This window comes from Leucopleurus acutus (genome assembly GCF_964270905.1).
Source record: "Leucopleurus acutus genome assembly, chromosome: 16".
NCBI lineage: Eukaryota > Metazoa > Chordata > Mammalia > Artiodactyla > Delphinidae > Leucopleurus > Leucopleurus acutus.
In genome coordinates this window covers 65,276,672-65,299,918 of record NC_139158.1, presented here as the reverse complement: position 1 = coordinate 65,299,918, position 23,247 = coordinate 65,276,672, and the positions used below count along the sequence as shown (strand labels likewise).

At 41.6% G+C, this 23,247-nt stretch overlaps 1 protein-coding gene across 3 annotated transcripts in view; it reads left to right on the top strand.

Annotated features, from left to right (window-relative positions):
• Window positions 1-23,247, top strand: part of NDRG3 (NDRG family member 3) — an 86,267-nt gene that overhangs the window by 8,847 nt on the left and 54,173 nt on the right. For all 3 annotated transcript variants that reach the window (XM_082858236.1, XM_082858234.1, XM_082858235.1), the window contains exon 2: window positions 12,926-13,027. In XM_082858236.1, coding sequence (XP_082714362.1) covers window positions 12,971-13,027 — 57 coding nt within the window. In that variant the 5' untranslated portion in view covers window positions 12,926-12,970. The remainder of the gene's footprint in view (window positions 1-12,925; window positions 13,028-23,247) is intronic.

Below are 23,247 nucleotides of genomic sequence, written 5' to 3'. Positions count from 1 at the left end.
GCTACCCAGGACAGCCCCACAACAAAGAATTATCTGGCCTGAAATATCAGTGGTGCTGAGGTTGAGAAAATGCCTTAGAGTTTGTCCAATTCATAGGCTCATGTTTATCCTGCCTCGAACTGTAGTGATTTGTTTATAGACTTAATCTCCGCCACTCAATTGAATTAATGGGTGAAGGCAGACTCCAGTTCCAAATCTGGGCTTTCTTGTTATTAACTTCATATTAAGGTTTAATCCTAGAGCCTGTGGCCAGATCCTAACTGCACAGTGTAACTGAGGACCAGAGATAAAGCGGTCCTTAGTGTGGGATGGGCGCAGTGAGGCAATCAGCTGAATTTCTCTCCTTTTTACCTCCAGGTCTTTCCATCTGTGATAACCTGGGAGGAACTGTGGTGCAGGGCATAGAGTAATAAGCATTGGGGATCAGAAGAAAATTGGATTTTGGTTCGAGCCGTTGCATTTATTAGTTGTGTTTTTTGGTCAGTCCATTTCACCTCTTTAAGCCTCAGTTTCCTCATCTCTGCGATAGAAATGATGCAGTGCCCCAGTGTTTTACCTCACAGTGCCATTGTGATAATCCAATGAGATGGTAGGTCTTTAACCTAAATTGTAAAGTGCTGTAATAATCATTTAGCCAGGGGTTTATAGGTAAAAAGAGAGGACGTGAGTCAGCTTGCTGTAGGAACACCACTGTCCACTTTCCCAGCCAGTCCTCTGGCCACTTCCTGCAGCTTTCCAGTCATAACTGCTTCAGCACCAGCTCCAGCTGACCCCTTCCAGCTCAGTCTCCTTAGTGTGCCTCCCTCGTTTGCTGCCTTCATTTTGGTTTGGTTATCTGCCTGCAATCTTGCCAAAACCAAAAGTGACTGATTTTGCCCTTAGAATACAAACTAGTGGCCGGGTGTCAGTACATCCTGGCAAAGCATGATGAAGGCCAAACAAATTACCTGGGTCATAGGGAAAAGCTACAAAATAAGACAGTGTAGGGCTTCCCTGGTGGCGCAGTGGTTGAGAGTCTGCCTGCCGATGCAGGGGACACTGGTTCGTGCCCCGGTCTGGGAGGATCCCACATGCCACGGAGCGGCTGGGCCCGTGAGCCATGGCCGCTGAGCCTGCACGTCCGGAGCCTGTGCTCCGCAGTGGGAGAGGCCACAGCGGTGAGAGGCCCGCGTACCGCAAAAAAAAAGTAAGGGGGGGGGCATTATCTTTTTTTTAAAAAATAAATTTATTTATTTATTTTATTATTATTTTTTAAATCTTTGGCTGGGTTGGGTTTTCACTGCTGCGCACAGGCTTTCTCTAGTTGCAGCGAGCGGGGGCTACTCTTCTTCGCAATGCGCGGGCTTCTCATCGTGGTGGCTTTTCTTGCTGTGGAACACGGGCTCTACGCACGCGGGCTTCAGCAGTTGTGGCACGCGGGCTCAGTAGTTGTGGCTCACGGTCTCTAGAGCGCAGGCTCAGCAGTTGTGGTGCATGGGCTTAGTTGCTCCGCAGCATGTGGGATCTTCCCGGACCAGGGATCAAACCCGCGTCCCCTGCATTGGCAGGAGGATTCTTAACCACCGTGCCACCAGGGAAGTCCGGGCCATTGTCTTTTGACAGGGAAAGTCAATGGCATTAAAATCTAGAAAAAATAAGATTCAGTACTCCATGCTAAAAAGCCCATGACTATGACTTATTAAACATCTAGAAAATGACATTTCTGAATTTAAATGCAGGCAAAAATGACCAAGAGAGACACCAGTGTTCTTTGATACTCAGAGTCAGCACTGAGAGGGCCTTTAAAGATCATCAAGATTACTGACTTTTAATTATTGCACCAAAACCCTGATTCTTCTAGTCATGGAAAGAGCGCATCAGATGTGGACTCTAGACCTAGGTGGGCCCCTACCTAGCTGAGTGGCACTAGGCAAAGCATTTCTCCTTTCTGGACCTCAGTTTCCCCATCTGTCAAGAGAAAAGGCTGGGCAGGATGACATCTTAGGCCCCTGATAGGACTGACATTCTGTGACCCAAAAGCTCCCTGTAAATGTCGTACTTTACATGTTCCCCAGGGTAAGCACTCCCCTATCCTCTGCTTCACAGGGCTCTTACTATAATCCTACGAGGTCACCCAGTTATCAGTCTAATGAGGTTCAACGATTAGCTGAAGGTCACTCAGCAAATCAGTGGGAGGCTGCCCTTGGCCTCATTCCAGGGACATGAGGGTCTCAGGCTTTTATCTTACTCTACACTGTTTATTTAGTCAGAAAAACTCACTGAGATTTCCAGGGCTTAAAAACATTGTTTTGCTACTTTAAAAAGACAATAAGGAACTATACATAGTATTGGCTTTCTAAACTATACACTGTATTTTTTTTGGTGGGGGGGGCGGTACGCAGGCCTCTCACTGCTGTGGCCTCTCCCACTGCGGAGCACAGGCTCTGGACGCACAGGCCCAGTGGCCATGGCTCACGGGCCCAGCTGCTCTGCGGCATGTGGGATCTTCCGGACCGGGGCACGAACCCGTGTCCCCTGCATTGGCAGGCGGACTCTCAACCACTGCACCACCAGGGAAGCTCCCCCCTTTTTTTTTTGTTTTTTGGCCATGCCGCACAGCTTGTGAGATCTTAGTTCCTGAACCAGGGATTGAACCCAGGCCCCCAGCAGTGAGAGCGTGGAGTCCTAATTACTGGCCTGCCAGGGAATTCCCGCTAATGGCCCTTTCTTAGTCCTCCTCCTCTTTTCTGCTTCAGCATTTGACAGTTTCCCTCCCCTTCCATGTAACTTGGTCTTCTTCCTTGGCTTCTTTGACATTGTATTTCTGCTTTTCCTCTTGCATCTCTGAGCTTTTTTTTCCGGTTGTGCCAGGCCTTAGTTGCGGCACGCGGGCTCCTTAGTTGTGGCATGCAAACTCTTAGTTGCGGCATGCATGTGAGATCTAGTTCCCTGACCACGGATCGAACCCAGGACCCCTGCCTTGGGAGCACGGAGTCTTATCCACTAGGCCACTAGGGAAGTCCCTCTGAGTTTTCTTTTTCTTTGTTTCTTTTCCGTCACTGAGCTGTCTTTCAGAAGAACTCAGGGCCTGCAGCTCCTCCTTGTCTCTGGTTTGGTGAGCGCCTACAGATTTTCCTCACTAATTCTCACTCCTACCTGTGTATCTCTTGGAAGCCCAAATTTCAGCTCTGGTTCAAAAGTGTTTTTTTCACCAATTTCTCTGGTATTGTATCTCAGTTCCCCCATTTCCGTTAACAGTGCCATCATTCTTTTATCCCTAGAAACCTTGGCAAAATCTGGCTCTTCTCTGATCTCAGACTATTTTTTACCAGCCATATACCCCAGATCTCCTTTTTTTTTTTGAATTTTATTTATTTTTTATACAGCAGGTTCTTATTAGAATAAGAATCTCCCAATCTCCAAATTCATCACACCACCACCACCCCCCCTACCACTTTCCCCCCTTGGTGTCCATACGTTTGTTCTCTATATCTGTGTCTCTATTTCTGCCCTGCAAACCGGTTCATCTGTACCATTTTTCTAGGTTCCACATATATGCGTTAATATGCGATATTTGTTTTTCTCTTTCTGACTTAGTTCACTCTGTGTGACAGTCTCTAGATCCATCCACGTCTCCACAAATGACCCAGTTTCATTCCTTTATATGGCTGAGTAATATTCCATTGTATATATATACCACATCCTCTTTATCCATTCGCCTGTTGATGGGCATTTAGGTTGCTTCCATGACCTGGCTATTGTAAATACTGCTGCAGTGAATATTGGGGTGCCCGTGTCTTTTTGAATTATGGTTTTCTCTGGGTATATGCCCAGGAGTGGGATTGCTGGGTCATATGGTAGTTCTATTTTTAGTTTTTTAAGGAACCTCCATACTGTTGTCCATAGTGGCTGTATCAATTTACATTCCCACCAGCAGTGCAAGAGGGTTCCTTTTCTCCACACCCTCTCCAGCATTTCTTGTTTGTAGATTTTTTGATGATGGCCATTCTGACTGCTGTGAGGTGGTACCTCACTGTAGTTTTGATTTGCATTTCTCTAATAATTAGTGATGTTGAGCAGCTTTTCATGTGCTTCTTGGCCATCTGTATATCTTCTTTGGAGAAATGTCTATTTAGGTCTTCTGCCCATTTTTGGATTGGGTTGTTTGTTTTTTTAATATTGAGCTGCATGAGCTGTTTATATATTTTGGAGATTCATCCTTTGTCCGTTGATTTGCTTGCCAATATTTTCTCCCATTCTGAGGGTTGTCTTTTCGTCTTGTTTGTAGTTTTCTTTGCTTTGCAAAAGGTTTTAGGTTTCATTGGGTCCCATTTGTTTATTTTTGTTTTTATTTCCATAACTCTAGAAGGCAGATCAAAAAAGATCTTGCTGTGATTTATGTCAAAGAGTGTTCATCCTATGTTTTCCTCTAAGAGTTTTATAGTGTCCGGTCTTACATTTAGGTCTCTAATCCATTTTGAGTTTATTTTTGTGTATGGTGTTAGGGAGTGATCTCATTTCATTCTTTTACATGTAGCCGTCCAGTTTTCCCAGCACCACTTATTGAAGAGACTGTCTTTTCTCCATTGTATATCCTTGCCTCCTTTGTCATATATTAGTTGACCATAGGTGCATGGGTTTATCTCTGGGCTTTTTATCCTGTTCCATTGATCTATATTTCTGTTTTTGTGCCAGTAGCATATTGTCTTGATGACTGTAGCTTTGTAGTATAGTCTGAAGTCAGGAAGTCTGATTTCTCCAGCTCCGTTTTTTTCCCTCAAGACTGCTTTGGCGGGCTTCCCTGGTGGCGCAGTGGCTGAAGAGTCCGCCTGCCGATGCAGGGGACACGGGTTCGTGCCCTGGTCCGGGAAGATCCCACATGCCGTGGAGTGGCTGGGCCCGTGAGCCATGGCTGCTGGGCCTGCGTGTCCGGAGCCTGTGCTCCGCGGCGGGAGAAGCCACAACAGTGAGAAGCCCGGGTACCACAAAAAAAAAAAAAAAAAAAGACTGCTTTGGCTACTTGCGGTCTTTTGTCTCTCCATAAAAATTTTAAGACTTTTTGTTCTAGTTCTGTAAAATTCGCCACTGGCAACTTGATAGGGATTGCACTGAATCTGTAGGTTGCTTTGGGTTGTAAAATCATTTTCACAAATTGATTCTTCCAATCCAAGTACATGGTATATCTCTCCATCTGTTTGTGTCATCTTTGATTTCTTTCATCAGTGTCTTATAGTTTTCTGAGTTCAAGTCTTTTTCTTCCTTAAGTAGGTTTATTCCTGGCTATTTTATTCTTTTCGTTGCAATGGTGAATGGGATAGTTTCCTTAATTTCTCTTTCTGATCTTTCATTGTTAGTGTATAGGAATGCAAGAGATTTCTGTGCATTAATTTTGTATCCTGCAACTTTACCAAATTCATTGATGAGCTCTAGTAGTTTTCTGGTGGCATCTTTAGGATTCTCTATGTGTAGTATCATGTCATCTGCAAACAGTGACAGTTTTACTTCTTTTCCAGTTTGTATTCCTTTTATTTCTTTTTCTTCTCTGATTGTCGTGGCTAGGACTTCCAAAACTATGTTGAATACTAGTGGTGAGAGTGGACATCCTTGTCTCGCTCCTGATCTTAGAGGAAATGCTTTCAGTTTCTCACCATTGAGAATGATGTTTGCTGTGGGTTTGTCGTATATGGCCTCTATTATGTTGAGGTAGGTTCCCTCTATGCCCACTTTCTGGAGAGTTTTTATAATAAATGGATGTTGAATTTTGTCAAAAGCTTTCTCTGCATCTATTGAGATGATCATATGGTTTTTATTCTTCAATTTGTTAATATGGTTGATCACATTGATTGATTTACATATATTGAAGAATCCTTGCATCCCTGGGATAATTCACACTTGACCATGGTGTATGATCCTTTTAATGTGTTGTTGGATTCTGTTTGCTACTATTTTGTTGAGGATTTTTGCATCTATATTCATCAGTGATATTGGTCTGTAATTTTCTTTTTTGTAGTATCTTTGTCTGGTTTTGGTATCAGGGGGATGGTGGCCTCATAGAATGAGTTTGGGAGTTTTCCTTCCTCTGCAAGTTTTTGGAAGAGTTTGAGAAGGATGGGTGTTAGCTCTTCTCTAAATGTTTGATAGAATTCACTTGTGAAACCATCTGGTCCTGGACTTTTGTTTGTTGGAAGATTTTTCATCACAGTTTCAATTTTATTACTTGTGATTGGTCTGTTCACATTTTCTATTTCTTCCTGGTTCAGCCTTGGAAGGTTATACCTTTCTAAGAATTTGTCCATTTCTTCCAGCCTGTCCATTTTATTGGCATGGAGTTGGTTGTAGTAGTCTCTTAGGATGCTTTGTATTTCTGCAGTCTCTGTTGTGACTTCTTCTTTTTCATTTCTAATTTTATTGATTTGAGTCCTCTCCCTCTTTTTCTTGATGAGTCTGGCTAATGGTTTATCAATTTTGTTTATCTTCTCAAAGAACCAGCTTTTAGTTTTATTGATCTTTGCTATTGTTTCTATTTCATTTATTTCTGCTCTGATATTTATGATTTTTTTCCTTCTGCTAACTTTGGGTTTTGTTTGTTCTTCATTCTCTAGTTCCTTTAGGTGTAAGGTTAGGTTGTTTATTTGAGATTTTTCTTGTTCCTTGAGGTAGGCTTGTATTGCTATAAACTTCCCTCTTAGAACTGCTTTTGCTGCATCCCATAGGTTTTGGATCATCGTGTTTTCATTGTCATTTGTCTCTAGGTATTTTTGATTTCCTCTTTGATTTCTTTAGTGATCTCTTTGTTATTTAGTAATGTATTTTTTAGCCTCCATGTGTTTGTGTTTTCTACAATTTTTTCCCTGTAATTGATTTCTAATCTCATAGCGTTGTGGTCAGAAAAGATGCTTGATATGATTTCAATTTTCTTAAGTTTACTGATGCTTCATTTGTGATCCAAGATGTGATGTATCCTGGAGAATGTTCCCTGTGCACTTGAGAAGAAAGTGTAATCTGCTGTTTTGGGGTAGAATGTCCTATAAATATCCATTAAATCTATTTGGTCTATTGTGTCGTTTAAAGCTTTTGTTTCCTTATTAATTTTCTGTTTGGATGATCTGTCCATTGGTGTAAGTGAAGTGTTGAAGTCCCCCACTATTACTGTGTTACTGTCGATTTCCTCTTTTATAGCTCTTAGCAGTTGCCTTATGTATTGAGGTGCTCCTATGTTGAGTGCATATATATTTATAATTGTTATATCTTCTTCTTGGATTGATCCCTTGATCATTATGTAGTGTCCTTCCTTGTCTCTTGTACATTCTTTATTTTAAAGTCTATTTTATCTCATATGAGTATTGCTACTCCAGCTTTCTTTTGATTTCCATTTGCATGGAATATCTTTTTCCATCCCCTCACTTTCAGTCTGTATGTGTCCCTAGGTCTGAAGTGGGTCTCTTGTAGACAGCATATATATGGGTCTTGTGTTTGTATCCATTCAGCAAGCCTGTGTCTTTCGGTTGGAGCATTTAATCCATTCATGTTTAAGGTAATTATCAATATGTATATTCCTATGACCATTTTCTTAATTGTTTTGCGTTTGTTTTGTAAGTCCTTTTCTTCTCTTGTGTTTCCCACTTAGGGAAGTTCCTTTAGCATTTGTTGTAGAGCTGGTTGGTGCTACTGAATTCTCTTAGCTTTTGCTTGTTTGTAAAGCTTTGAATTTCTCCATCGAATCTGAATGAGATCCTTGCCGAGTAGAGTAATCTTGGTTGTAGGTTCTTCCCTTTCATCACTTGAAGTATATCATATCACTCCCTTCTGGCTTGTAGAGCTTCTGCTGAGAAATCAGCTGTTAACCTTATGGGAATTCCCTTGTATGTTATTTGTCATTTTTCCCTTGCTGTTTTCAATAATTTTTCTTTGTCTTTAATTTTTGCCAATTTGATTACTATGTGTCTCGACATGTTTCTCCTTGTGTTTATCCTGTATGAGACTCTCTGTGCTTCCTGGACTTGGGTGGCTCTTTCCTTTCCTATGTTAGGGAAGTTTTCGACTATAATCTCTTCAAATATTTTCTTGGGTCCTTTCTCTCTCTCTTCTCCTTCTGGGGCCCCTATAATGCGAATGTTGTTGCATTTAATGTTGTCCCAGAGGTCTCTTAGGCTGTCTTCATTTCTTTTCATTCTTTTTTCTTATTCTGTTCCGCAGCAGTGAATTCCACCATTCTGTCTTCCAGGTCACTTATCCGTTCTGCCTCAGTTATTCTGCTATTGATTTCTTCTAGTATATTTTTCATTTCAGTTATTGTATTGTTCATCTCTTTTTGTTTGTTCTTTAACTCTTCTACGTCTTTGTTCTTTCATTCTTCTAGGTCTTTGTTAAACATTTCTTGCGTCTTCTCGATCTTTGCCTCCATTCTTTTTCCGAGGTCCTGGATCATCACTATCATTATTCTGAATTCTTTTTCTGGAAGTTTGCCTGTCTCCACTTCATTTAGTTGTTTTTCTGGGGTTTTATCTTGTTCCTTCATCTGGTACAAAGTCCTCTGCCTTTTCATCTTGTCTATCTCTCTGTGAATGTGGTTTTCCTTCCACTGGGTGCAGAATTTTAGTTCTTGCTTCTGCTCTCTGCCCTCTGGTGAATGAGGCTATCTCCCTTTTTCTTTATCTCTGTGATTCCAATAGCATGGTCAGACTCTTGTCATCTTTCAGCTAGATTTCTGCAGCAATCTTCTCTCTTTCTCCAATGTATTCCCCCTCTAGTTGGTCTGGCCTGTTGAATATTGTAAAAATCCCATCTAATTTATTGAAATCATTTTTGGTTGAAGGCAGCATGAAATTAGATTAACAGAGTCTATCTCTACCCCGTCCTCGTCGTCTCTATTAAGGATTGTTGCTAATAATCAAGCCCTTCATTTCTTCACCTTCACCTCAGATGATCCCCACTTCTCCTCAGCTGATGAGGTCATATATTGGACTGTCATTGCTCAAAACTGATTATACCTGAGATCCTAAACAAGATCCCCAGGTGATTGATTGTACATTAAAGTTTGAGGCTCATAATACTGAAAACAAGCAAGAAATAGCCCTCTTTTCAGAAACTGGGTACCAAGTAATAACTGGGATTTTGCTTCACTTTTCCCTACTCATTTCTTGTTCTCCTTGTCCTCAGCTAACTACTGAGATAATGAGAGTTCTTGTCCTGGTGTGATGACTCAAACCTTCAGTCTGAGGCATCTGAGTCATTGGTGGTATAGGATTGCTCTGAGTTTCTGTCACCTTTATTTCAAGGAGGTGCCTCTGTGGGGAGAGTGGAGGAAACCTGCCCAGGGTCCTACAACCAGTAGATGGGGGTCTGGCATAGACATTATGGTATAGTGGGAAAAGCAAAGGTTTTTAAATCCTTGCCTTGTTACTTCCTTAGATGTGGATATTGGAAAAGTCACTTAACTTCTCTAAGCCTAAGTTTTTTGCTTATAAAGTAAGAAATGAAGATATCTACTTGGGAGGAGTGTTAAACATAACCTCTGGGAGGAGGAGAATTAAACATAATGTCTTTAGGTTATAATTTCTGGCACAGAGTATACTTTTCCTCTTTCCCTTTCTAGCCTTTTGATACGGGGTTTGCTTCCTCAGTTTGAGGATGGCTGTTCTTTACTTGTCACTCTCCCCTCTATCTCATAAAACTGGAAAAGAGTTCTTATCTACTTCAGTTTATAAAATCCCTACTAGCCTCTTAAAAATATTAATAGCTCTTAGTTCCAGGATGGGAACTGGCAGCCATATCATTTGTGCGGATGAGGGCACTGCAGGCCTTAGATCCCCAGGAGGGAGCCAGTCTGTGGAGCTGAGGGATCTGGAGATGGAGTTTTCCACCATGTGATCTTAGTTTTCTCATAGGTGTTATAAAACTGCTCATTGGCAAGGGTTCAAGGGCAGTGAGAACTGAGCAAAAATTGAGTATCCTCTGAGTCTCTGGAAGAACATGTTGGGTCCCCTGTGATGTGGAAGGTGAACATCTACTGTCTTGTTGCCAGTTCCTAAGTCACAGTGTCCTCCCTTGACTGCATTGTGCCTGGATGACAGGGACAACCTTCTCACTTAATTTGTGCCCTTGTTTAAGTGTTTGTCCTGGCACACACTGCATATTTCTTCATCTTTAAATAATGCATGGGAACACTAGGTGAATGCGTCACTTTGGCGGCGCCGCAGGCTTCCCTCTGTCCCTGAGGCTCCTTGACAGGCCTCCCCCCGTGGAGTCACATTTGAAAAATTAACATCTTGCAGTGCCCTGCTTTCACATGAGTGAATTAAAGTAAGGAATAAAGAGGTGGGTTGGAAAAACAGTTTCAGGAAATCACCATTTTACCTGAGGGGAAAATGGAGATAGACTAAAATGTTAACAGCGGTGGTTTTTAGAAGGAAGGGCTGTGAGTAAAACATCTTTTCATTATTCTATGGTTTCCGCATTTTCTAAAGTGAGCCCACGTTACTTTTAAATAGGAAGAAGAAGTTTGAAATTGCCATTTTAAATTACTGATAAGTAGTGAAATCCAAATGAAAAGTAGCCACAATTTATAGTGTGATTAATAAAGAGAGTGAGTAGATCCCAGTTAGGCCAATATTTTGGGAGTTAACTGGGTTGAAGTGGGGACTGTAAAAGAGAAATTTTAGATGCTGGTGGAAATTGGTGATAAAACGTTCAAGCCATCTCATCCCGTTTTGAAGTGTGACTGATATGAAAATAAAATAAAATAAACATTCAGTTTCTGGGCATTCAGTAGCTCAATCAAGTTTATAGAATACCTGGGATCTGAGAAAAGAACCACGTCCTACAGGGAGGTTTAATATCGGGCTTGTGCTGTCTAACTGGCACAAATGTTTGGGGTCCTCATGTTGGCAGGTGGGGTCCATAGTTTGAGCAGTGGTCCCTGTTGGCACCCTCTGGGTTCTTCAGAGTAATGGTAGAAGAGGTTTTGTTAGTCAGCCGAGAGCAGGATTTATTTTGGCGTATTGGTCATTAATAGTTAAGAGTTTGCCTGGAACACATACCCTCTCCATAGCTAACCAAGTCAAAGCCATACATCCTACCTCTGGAGGGAAAAACAGAAAAGGGGATTAATATTATAAAGTAGTATCTTGTGAAGGATTCCCACCAATCAGAAGTAATTGCTCCTCCTTTGAACTCCTCTGGCTCTTCTTCTTACTTCTCATTTTGTAGTTAGCTTTATAGATAGCTGTCGTCTCTACTCTTTAGTAAGCTCCTGGAAGGCAGGGACCTTCCTTATATCGTCCATAATGCTTTGCACAGTGAGTACTCAATAAACGGTTGTTGAATGTCTGAATTCCCACCTCATGAATTTAGCATTTTTCCTGCAGGGCCAAGGCAGAGGAGATGAAGCCTAGAGCTTTGGAGTCTGGGTGGGAATCACTTGCATGCAGTATCCAGTATCTGCAGCCTCTGCCCATGGCTTCCTGTACAGTAGGATGGAGGCTCTGCCTCTCTATTCCAGCTTTCCCTAACTTCTCCCTCTCTGTGTTAGTTATCTATCGCTATGTAATAAATCACTCCAAAACAAAGTTATATATTATGTCTCATGGTCCTGGGTCAGGAATTGGGGAGCAGGCTGGGCAGGGCAGCTCAGGATCTCTCCTGAGGTTGCAGTCAGATGTCTCCAGGGCTGCCGTCATCTGCAGTCTTGACTGGGGCTGGAGGATCCATTTGCGAGGTGGCTCACTCACATGGCTGGTAGGTTGGTTCTGACAAGTTGGTTCTCTTCCCCAGAGGGCTATTTGAATGTCCTCACTATATGGTGACTGGCTTCCCCCAGAGCTAATGAATCAGGACTACAGTGTCTTAAAACAGAAATTATAGTGCCTTGTATATTGTCGCTTCAGAAATCACATACTGTTGCTTCTGCCATATTCTGTTACTTACACAGGCCATCCCTGATGTTTTTGGATGGGAGATTACACATGAGTGCAGATATCAGGAGTCAAGGACCCTTGGGCTCATTGGAGGCCATGGTGGAGGCTGGCTACCATACTCTCCATCTACTGCTTTGGTTCCCCAGGTGAAGGCTGGTGAGCTTAGCCTTGGTTTATCTGTTTATCCTAGGCTACAGCATTAACCTTCAATTTTTGTTCTCCCTTAATCCACCCTCCAAACTGTTGCTTTCTGAAGTGTAACTGTGAGCAGTGTTGTTCTTTTACTTATGCAAAGTAACTAAAATGGATTTTCCACGAGGGCAAAGACTATTGTATTAAGTATCTGTTGCTGCATAAAAATATTACTGCAACCTTAGTGGTTTAAAACAACACATATTTATCATCTCAGTTTCAGGGGGTTGGGATTCCAGCTGGGTTGACTGGGGCCTCTGCAAGGCTGCAGTCAAGGTTCCGGTCAGGGCTGGCTTCTCATCTGAGGCTCGACTGGGGAAGGATCCACTTCCAGGCCCGTATGGTTGTTGGCAGCCGTCCTTTCCTTGCAAGTGGTTGGACTGAGCATCCCAGTTTCTTGCTCTTTTGGCTAGAGGCTGTTTCTTACCGCATGGCCCTCTCACAACACGCCAACTTGCTTCTTCAAAACCAGCAGGGGAAAGTGTGTCTCTCCACAAGACAGATGTTAAATATTTTTGCAATGTAATCATACACAGATACTCATGTACATTCCATCACTTTTGCCATATTCTAATGGCTAAAAGCAAGCCATGGGTCCCACCCACACTCAATTGGTGGGGTGGGAAATTATGCATGGGTGTGAATGCTAGGCGGTACAGAGATCACGGAGGCCACTTTAGAGTCTGTTTGCCCTAAGCATCTAGTCTAATGTGTCTTCAGCACCCTGAGCCACGCATGACACATACTAAGCTCTAATATTTGAATGAATGGATGTAGTGTGACTGTTATGTTTCCAGCTCCTAGTTTAAGCTTTTTGCTTCACTTCTCTTCTGTTTCAGAGTTACTGATTTACTCTTGAGAATCCTCTACTCTAATCTGTCCTCATGGATGAACTTCAGGATGTTCAACTCACAGAGATCAAACCACTTCTAAATGATAAGGTAAAGACTGCTGTTGTCACTAAAATGTATGTAAGTCTTTTCTTCTGTGATTAGTTCATTTTCTATATTATCTAAATAGTAACTAACTCAAAACATATTTAACTTGACTTTCTATGGAGAGAATACTTTAAAAAATATATTGCTTAACCTTCTTCTTGATGTCTTGCCTCCCTTTCTTCCTACTTTTGTTTCCACTGGCCAAATTCAATCAAGTTATCCTTGGAATTTTCCTGTTTTACAGATAGAGATTTTAAGCAGAGAGTGTGAGAGTGGGTTTGACTTGGAATCCAAGTGTCTTGACTTTCAATTTCTATAAGGAAAACTTAACATCCATGGCTGGTGATGTACACAGGCTGCAGTGCTCTCTTTAAAATTTGTCAAGTCTGTGATGTGACCTTTCTGTCTACGTTGAGGTTTTCATCAGGGATGCCTGGATGTTGGTAATCACCTCATTTTTATGTTCGTGTCAGAGAGCTACACAATAAGCATCATAGTTAATAGCCACCAGGATTCAGCAAGTAAAGAGTGCTGTGATGGTGGGAGTTACCAGAAAGCTAAGAAAGGCTTATCCGCTCTCCTCTCCCTCTCCATTCAGTAAATGCGCCTGAAATTCTGTCTTTTCAGCCCTATTCTTTTGGTTTATTGTCATGGTCCCCTATTAAAATACTGTTCTAGCTTGGTGTGGTTGAGTCCATGGCATCCTTTCCTGAGGGAAGTATTGTTGGAGAGTAAGGGTGAAGATGGGTGAGGTCAGGATGGGGGCAGGGGCTATACCAGAAGATGCTGTTGCCTGTTATCTCTTTTGCCCGAAGCAAGGCCCTTCACCTACAACTTCTGGGGCCGTTGACTTACTGTGTGTTCGTTAATTTGCTGTTGAAACCTGTCAACCCCGTTTTTCGTCCCTGTGACCTCATCTCCATCCCCACTCCCACTCCTTCCTTTATCTTTCCCAGATTTCTTGCTCTCTCCCTTGGCAAGCTGCACACTTTTTTAAAAGCCCCATTTGGTTTCTTCTGCTGCTTCCCTTCATGTTTTCAGAAAACTCTCTCCTTTAAGCAGTGTCTTTTGGTGCATGTGAAGAGCTGTCCCCAAAGTGATTTGCTACAAAGAGGAGGAAGGAAATAAAATCTGCATCTGTAAAGCTTATGTATAGCCACAGAAATGAATCGTTACAGGGCAAGTGGGGGTAGGCAGTTTAGCTTCAGGAAGGTAGTAACCTATCCTAAACCTGGCTGATAGTCAGAATCAGCTGGGGAATTGCTTAAAAATACAGATTCCTGGGCCCCACTCTAGAACAACTAAATTGGAATCTGAGGGGAGGGGGACAGTACACACACACTTCTCTATAATCAGTGGTCCTCAACGGTGGCAGCTTATTGGAATTACTTGGGGAGATTTAAAAATGACCGATGCCCAAGTCCTACCTCCAGAGGTTCTAATTGAACTGGTCTGGGGTGAACTTTTTTAACAGCTTCCAAAATTGAGAACCACGCCTAAAGTGATTGTGATTAGACAATGTTGGAAACCCATGACCTGATGGATCTCAGACATTTGAGGACTAGGACACAGATAAGAGGAGGATTCTGCGTTGACCCCGGAAGTCCACAGGATGCCTGAGACACCTACATGAAGAGTTGCAGGAGGGACTTCCCTGGTGGTCCAGTGGTTAAGACTCTGCACTTCCACTGCAGGGGGTGCGGGTTCGATCCCTGGTCGGGGAACTAAGATCCTGCATGCTGTGCAGCGTGGCCAAAAAAAAAAAAAGAGTTGCAGGAGTTAATTGACTGGATACCTCGTAGAGAAGGCAGCTGGAAAAGAAAAGATTTGGTGACCATAACCACAGAAAAGCATTGAATTAACATCTGGGTCCTCATCTCTGAGGCCATAGTGATTCCTCAGCTATGTCTGATGTGTGCCCAAGTTCTCTGAACAGAATTGTGTCCCCTCCCCTAAAATTCATATGTTGAAGCCCTAGCTCCCTGTGTGACTTTATTGGAGATAAGGCCTTTAAGGAGGTGACTAAGGTTAAATGAGGTCATATGGTAGAGCCCTAACCAGTAGAATTGGTGGCCTTATAAGAAGAGTGGGGAGAGGAAAGAGGAAGATCCACCCTCCACTCCACTCCTGGCCAGGTGAGAACACATCTGCAAGCCAAGAAGGGAGCTCTCAACCAAAACTGAACCCTGCTGGAACCTTGATCTTGGACTTCCAGCCTCCAGAACTGTGAGAAGATAAATTTCTGTTGTTTAAGCCACTCAGGCAGCCTGAGCAGTCTAAGATACCAAGCGTTGTCTCACTTCCTCAAATCTGTTAGCTCTTCTTTGATAAGCCTGTGCCCACTTCCCACGCTCTATCTCCCTCCCTCCTCTTCCTGGGAAGTGCTTCTAGCCCATCACTATTCATGAGCACTCCCCTGTTCTAGCCAAGCTTTACTGAAGTAGATTGGCAAGAGGGCCCTCTTTAGATGGTATCATTCCCAAAGAATTCTACCCCGTCACACCCCACACTCCCCCACTATATCCGTGCTTCTACCTTTGCCCAATAAGTGGGTGCCTTTGCATTATTTTGAAAGCTATAATGGTGAAATGCTTCTCATCCGTTATTCCATTTGATCCTTCCGAAGGCCTGGCGATGTAGGGCGCACAGGTCAATTTATTCGCATATTGCTGATGAGGGAACTAGGGCTAAGAAAGCTGAAGTCGCTTACTCAGATTGTGTACCTGAGAACCCCTGCTGTATGGCAGGATTCTCAGTCTTGGCACTGTAAGTGTTTTGGGCTAGATTATTATTTATTGTGGGAGACTGTCCTGTGCATTGTAGGGTGTTTAACAGCATCCTTGGCCTCTACCCACTAGATGCCAGTAGTACCCTGGAGTCATGACAACCAACAATGTCTGCAAATATTGTCAGATGTCTCCTGGCGAGGGGGGCAGAATCTCCCCATTTGAGAGCCACTGCTATTAGGGTATAAGCCTCCAGGTTTGAATAGGAGATGTCTTGAAATTTTTTGTTTTCGGGGAAGTTTTATTTTGCCTAATAGCCTATCCTGCTATTATGTATTAAGCACTTGTTCTGTGCCAGGTGCTTTACATACCTTCTCTCTTTTAATCATCAGAATATCCCTTTGAAGTAGATAGTATTCCTCACTTAGCAGATGAAAATCTGACTGAAAGATGGGCTTGCCCCGTCAGTAAGTGGCCAAGCCAGGACTGAAACCCAAATCTTTCCTACTCCACAACCTGAGGCCTTTCCACTGTGTTCACACTGGATATTTTGGCCTCACCTCTGAGGCTTGCCCTCTCTCTTTAAGGAGAAGCCTAGAGGCATTTATTATTTCACTTCATCTTTCTGTCCGTTCTCCTCATAGACACTCTTAGCCAGAGACATCGCTGTGCCCTTCCAGGCTTCAGGGAGCTAAAGGAAGTCTAGACCCAACCTGTAATGCAGAAATTTGTCCTGAGCTGACTATAAGGAAGCATTCTCAAAATAGCTTTAAGCGAGGCTTCTGTTAACTTTTCTCTTGTTGTTTGTTGGTACTTTTCCCATTTACTTTTAGTATGCCTGTGATTTTGTCGACGGCTCAGAATGGTGAAGAAGTGGGTAATCTTGCCATGCTTGTTTTGGCTCCAGTGATGAAAAGAAGCACCTGCCAGCACTTCTGTTTGTTATTTTGGAGGCAGATATCTCACAGGAATGTGAAGTGATTTTTTAAAAAATAACATTTAACCATTTTCAGAGCACTTTCACAAAAACTATCTAATTTGAATCTCCTGACCTCTTGTGAAGTAGGTAGTTAAAGGTATTTTTAGCTGCATTTTACAGATGAGGCTCAGAGAGGTTATATGACTTGTCTAACATTGGTGTCTTGAAGCCGCGACTAGACCCCACAGCTGTTGACTTCAGCCTGGATCAGGGGGTCTAGGGCTCTTCCCACCATATGCTGCCTCTTGTAGCTGGTTGTTCCAACCTCTTCACCTAACAGACCTTGTACAAGCAGGAGAGCTGGCTGGTTTGTGCTTCATTTTCCCTGCCCTCCTCTACCTAATGTTAGTTCAGATACTGCCGAGCCTGTGAAAGCTGAAGACCAGGCTTGAGAAAATAAATAGTAGAACACAGTTGGCTTCAGCAAAATTGAGGACCTATCAAGAAGGGGAATAAATACTTAGTGGGGGGAATAGAAACAAGTTATTTGCTTTGGTTGTTACAGTAGAAAGTGAGGAAAACCCTAAGGGAGGATATTATAAGAGGAAGCAGGGAGAACCCAGGGATGAGCATTTTTGTAACCTGCAGGACAACAGAGACAGGCCAAAGGATTTATGCCAACGTCTCTTTTAAAAAAACAACACGGGGCCTCCCTGGTAGCGCAGTGATTAAGAATCCGCCTGCCAGTGCAGGGGACACGGGTTCGAGCCCTGGTCCGGGAAGATCCCGCATGCTGTGGAGCAGCTAAGCCTGTGTGCCACAACTGCTGAGCCTGTGCTCTAGAGCCCCTGAGCCACAACTACTGAGCCCACATGCCGCAACTACTGAAGCCCGTGCGCCTAAAGCCTGTGCTCCACAAAGAGAGAAGCCAGTGCAATGAGAAGCCTGCGCACTGCAACGAAGAGTAGCCCCAGCTCGCTGCAACTAGAGAAAGCTGCGCACAGCAACGAAGAACTAAGGCAGCCAAAAATAAATAAGTTAAATAAATAAATTAAAAACAAAAACAAACCCCCCCCACAGATTTACTGACATTTTCATTAAAGAGTATTTGTGAAGTGCAGCATTGCTTGCACAATTCCCCATCTTTCTCCTTTCTACAGTAATCCAAAAAGGATTATTGTCCTTTTTTAGTAGAAATGCCATATTTTATTCTCTTTGACTGTTTTTAATCAGCTTGTTTCTAAAACTTTTACTGTTGTAATGACTCCTCCTCACTTTAGTTCCGAGCTCATCAATTGCAGGTAACGCTTCCTCTTTGGTATTCATTTCTTACTCAAATTGAGTATCTCTATTTTGAGATGCTCATAATCTCTTCCAAAATGATATTCATTGCATTTACTAAGTGCCAGAACTGGGAATAGAGTGGTGAATCAGACACAGCCCCCCACGTCAAGTTCACAGAACAGGTACATTTGCCCCAAATCTCTTCCTGTTGGTAGTTGGTTCTAAGATCTTCTGTATCTTGTCTTTCCATTATATTGTTGCTTTCTGTCTTTTGACAACTCTGTGCATTGACTAGATCTCATGTTGGGAAATTACATTTCTCTTCTCTCTAGCAGTTCCTTGTTTTTCAAACTTTCCTCCTTACCTTCCCCGCCTTATTTCGTACTTCTCTTCATACACTGATGTATTCTCAGTTGCTTTTTGCTTATTCTCCAGCCTTGAACTGAGAGAATTACTTGTTTTTAATTCTCTTTCTTGAGCTGCTTCATTTACCTTCTGCATTTGGCACTGAGCCTCCACCAGGAAATATTCCCCTTAGTTGGCTTCTACCTTGACTGCAACTTGCAGTAATGACTTTTGTCCTTGAGTTATTCTTTTTTTTCCCTTCCTCCACATTATTCTATTTAAAAATTTTTTTTTCTTGAATCCGTTTCTGCTACTTAAGTCTGCTTAGTGCAAGAATCTCTCTGAACATGGAATTAATGGTATATTCAAAATGGACAGAAAATAAAAAGAAAGCACACAGAGCCTGAAACTTTTGGAAGTTTTGTTGGAGTGGAACCTTGTACCACAAATATAAGAGACAAATAAGTCCCCAGGGAGGTCTTTCTCCTTCCAGAATCTACCTAGTGAGTAGTATTGAATTTTTGTTTTTTTGGCCATGCTGCGTTGCATGCAGGATCTTAGTTCCCCGAGCCCCCCTGCAGTGTAAGTGCAGAGTCTTAACCACTGGACTGGCAGGGAAGTCCCCAGTAGTATTGAATTTTTAATGAGTTCAGAGAATTTGGCTTCAGTTGACCACGCTCAACTGAGGACCAGCTAATGAACGTCATTCAGAAACTCTGGATCCACCAGAGAGCAGACAGCAGAAGCAAGAGGAACTACAGTCCTGCAGCCTGTGGAACAAAAACCACATTCACAGAAAGGTAGACAAGATGAAAAGGCAGAGGGTTATGTACCAGATGAAGGAACAAGATAAAACCCCAGAAAAACAACTAAATGAATGAAGATAGGCAATCTTCCAGAAAAAGAATTCAGAATAATGATAGTGAAGATGATCCAGGACCTTGGAAAAAGAATGGAGGCAGAGATCGAGAAGATACAAGAAATGCTGAATAAAGACCTAGAAGAATTAAAGAACAAACAAACAGAGATGAACAATACAATAACTGAAATGAAAAATACACTAGAAGGAATCAATAGCAGCATAACTGAGGCAAAAGAATGGAAAAGTGACCTGGAAGACACATGGTGGAATTCACTGCTGCAGAACACAATAAAGAAAAAAGAATGAAAAGAAATGAAGACAGCCTAAGAGACCTCTGGGACAACATTAAACTCAACAACATTTGCATTATAGGGGTCCCAGAAGGAGAAGAGCAAGAGAAAGGACCCGAGAAAATATTTGAAGAGATTATAGTCGAAAACTTCCCTAACATGGGAAAGGAAACGGCCACCCAAGTCCAGGAAGCACAGAGAGTCCCATACAGGATAAACCCAAGGAGAAACATGCCAAGACACATAGTAATCAAACAGGCAAAAATTAAAGACAAAGAAAAATTATTGAAAGCAGCAAGGGAAAAACGAGAAATAACATACAAGAGAACTCCCATAAGGTTAACAGCCGATTTCTCAGCAGAAACTCTACAAGCCAGAAGGGAGTGCCATGATATACTTCAAGTGATGAAAGGGAAGAACCTACAACCAAGATTACTCTACCCGGCAAGGATCTCATTCAGATTTGATGGAGAAATCCAAAGCTTTACAGACAAGCAAAAGCTAAGAGAATTCAGCATCACCAAACCAGCTCTACAACAAATGCTAAAGGAACTTCCCTAAGTGGGAAACACAAGAGAAGAAAAGGACCTACAAAAACAAACCCAGAACAATTAAGAAAATGGTCATAGGAACATACATATCGATAATTACCTTAAATGTGAATGGATTAAATGCTCCAACCGAAACACATAGGCTTGCTGAATGGATACAAACACAAGACCCATATATATGCTGTCTGCAAGAGACCCACTTCAGACCTAGGGACACATGCAGACTGAAAGTGAGGGGATGGAAAAAGATATTCCATGCAAATGGAAATCAAAAGAAAGCTTGAGTAGCAATACTCATATGAGATAAAATGACTTTAAAATAAAGAATGTTACAAGAGACAAGGAAGGACACTACATAATGATCAAGGGATCAATCCAAGAAGAAGATATAACAATTATAAATATATATGCACTCAACATAGGAGCACCTCAATACATAAGGCAACTGCTAACAGGTATGAAAAAGGAAATAGACAGAAACACAGTAATAGTGGGGGACTTCAACACTTCACTTACACCAATGGACAGATCATCCAAACAGAAAATTAATAAGGAAACACAAGCTTTAAATGACACAATAGACCAGGTAGATTTAATTGATATTTTTGGGACATTCCACCCAAAAACAGCAGATTACACTTTCTTCTCAAGTGCACAGGGAACATTCTCCAGGATAGATCACATCTTGGATCACAAATGAAGCATCAGTAAACTTAAGAAAATTGAAATCATATCAAGCATCTTTTCTGACCACAACGCTGTGAGATTAGAAATCAATTACAGTGAAAAAAATGTAAAAAACACAAACACATGGAGGCTAAACAATACATTACCTAACCAAGGGATCACTGAAGAAATCAAAGAGGAAATAAAAAAATACCTAGAGACAAATGACAATGAAAACACGATGATCCAAAACCTATGGGATGCAGCAAAAGCAGTTCTAAGAGGGAAGTTTATAGCTGTACAAGCCTACCTCAAGAAACAAGAAGAATCTCAAATAAACAATCTAACCTTACACCTAAAGGAACGAAAGAACGAAGAACAAACAAAACTCAAAGTTAGCAGAAGGAAAGAAATCATAAATATCAGAGCAGAAATAAATGAAATAGAAACAAAGAAAACAATAGCAAAGAACAATAAAACGAAAAGCTGGTTGTTTGAGAAGGTAAAAAAAAATGATAAACCATTAGCCAAACTCATCAAGAAGAAGAGGGAGAGGACTCAAATCAATAAAATTAGAAATGAAAACGGAGAAGTTAGAACAGACACCACAGAAATACAAAGCATCCTAAGAGAGTACTACAAGCAACTCCATGCCAATAAAATGGACAACCTGGAAGAAATGGACAAATTCTTAGAAAGGTATAACCTTCCAAGACTGAACCAGCAAGAAATAGAAAATGTGAACAGACCAATCACAAGTAATAAAATTGAAACTGTGATGAAAAATCTTCCAACAAACAAAAGTCCAGGACCAGATGGTTTCACAAGTGAATTCTATCAAACATTTAGAGAAGAGCTAACACCCATCCTTCTCAAACTCTTCCAAAAAACTGCGGAGGAAGGAAAACTCCCAAACTCATTCTATGAGGCCACCATCCCCCTGATACCAAAACCAGACAAAGATACTACAAAAAAAGAAAATTACAGACCAATATCACTGATGAATATAGATGCAAAAATCCTCAACAAAAGAGTAGCAAACAGAATCCAACAACACATTAAAAGGATCATACACCATGGTCAAGTGGGATTTATCCCAGGGGTGCAAGGATTCTTCAATATACGTAAATCAATCAATGTGATCAACCATATTAACAAACTGAAGAATAAAAACCATATGATCATCTCAATAGATGCAGAAAAAGCTTTTGACAAATTTCAACACCCATTTATGATAAGAACTCTCCAGAAAGTGGGCATAGAGGGAACCTACCTCAACATAATAAAGGCCATATACGACAAACCCACAGCAAACATCATTCTCAATGGTGAGAAACTGAAAGCATTTCCTCTAAGATCAGGAACGAGACAAGGATGTCCACTCTCACCACTAGTATTCAACATAGTTTTGGAAGTCCTAGCCATGGTAATCAGAGAAGAAAAAGAAATAAAAGGAATACAAATTGGAAAAGAAGAAGTAAAACTGTCACTGCTTGCAGATGACATGATACTATACATAGAGAATCCTAAAGATGCCACCAGAAAACTACTAGGGCTTATCAATGAATTTGGTAAAGTTGCAGGATACAAAATTAATGCACAGAAATCTCTTGCATTCCATTACACTAATGATGCAAAATCTGAAGGAGAAATTAAGGAAACACTCCCATTTACCATTGCAATAAAAAGAATAAAATACCTAGGAATAAACCTACCTAGGGATGCAAAAGACTTGTATGCAGAAAACTATAAGACACTGATGAAAGAAATTAACAGATCGAGAGATATACCATGTTCTTGGATAGGAAGAATTAACATTGTGAAAATGACTATACTACCCAAAGCAACCTACAGATTCAGTGCAATCCCTATCTAATTACCACTGGCATTTTGTACGGAACTAGAACAAAAAATGTTAAAATTCGTATGGAGACACTAAAGACCCTGAATAGCCAAAGCAGTCTTGAGGGAAGAAAACGGAGCTGGAGGAATCAGACTCCCTGACTTCAGACTATACTACAAAGCTACAGTCATCAAGACAATATGCTACTGGCACAAAAACAGAAACATAGATCAATGTAACAAGATAGAAAGCCCAGAGATAAACCCACGCACCTATGGTCAACTAATCTATGACAAAGGAGGCAAGGATATACAATGGAGAAAAGACAGTCTCTTCAATAAGTGGCGCTGGGAAAACTGGACGGCTACATGTAAAAGAATGAAATTAGAACACTCCCTAACACCATACACAAAAATAAACTCAAAATGCATTAGAGACCTAAATGTAAGACCGGGCACTATAAAACTCTTAGAGGAAAACACAGGAAGAACACTCTTTGACATAAATTACTGCAAGATCTTTTTTGATCCACCTCCTGGAGTAATGGAAATAAAAACAAAAATAAACAAATGGGACCTAGTGAAACTTAAAAGCTTTTGCACAGCAAAGGAAACCATAAACAAGACGTAAAGACAACCCTCAGAATGGGAGAAAATATTTGCAAACAAATCAACGGACAAAGGGTTAATCTCCAAAATATATAAACAGCTCATGCAGCTCAATAGTAAAAAAACAAA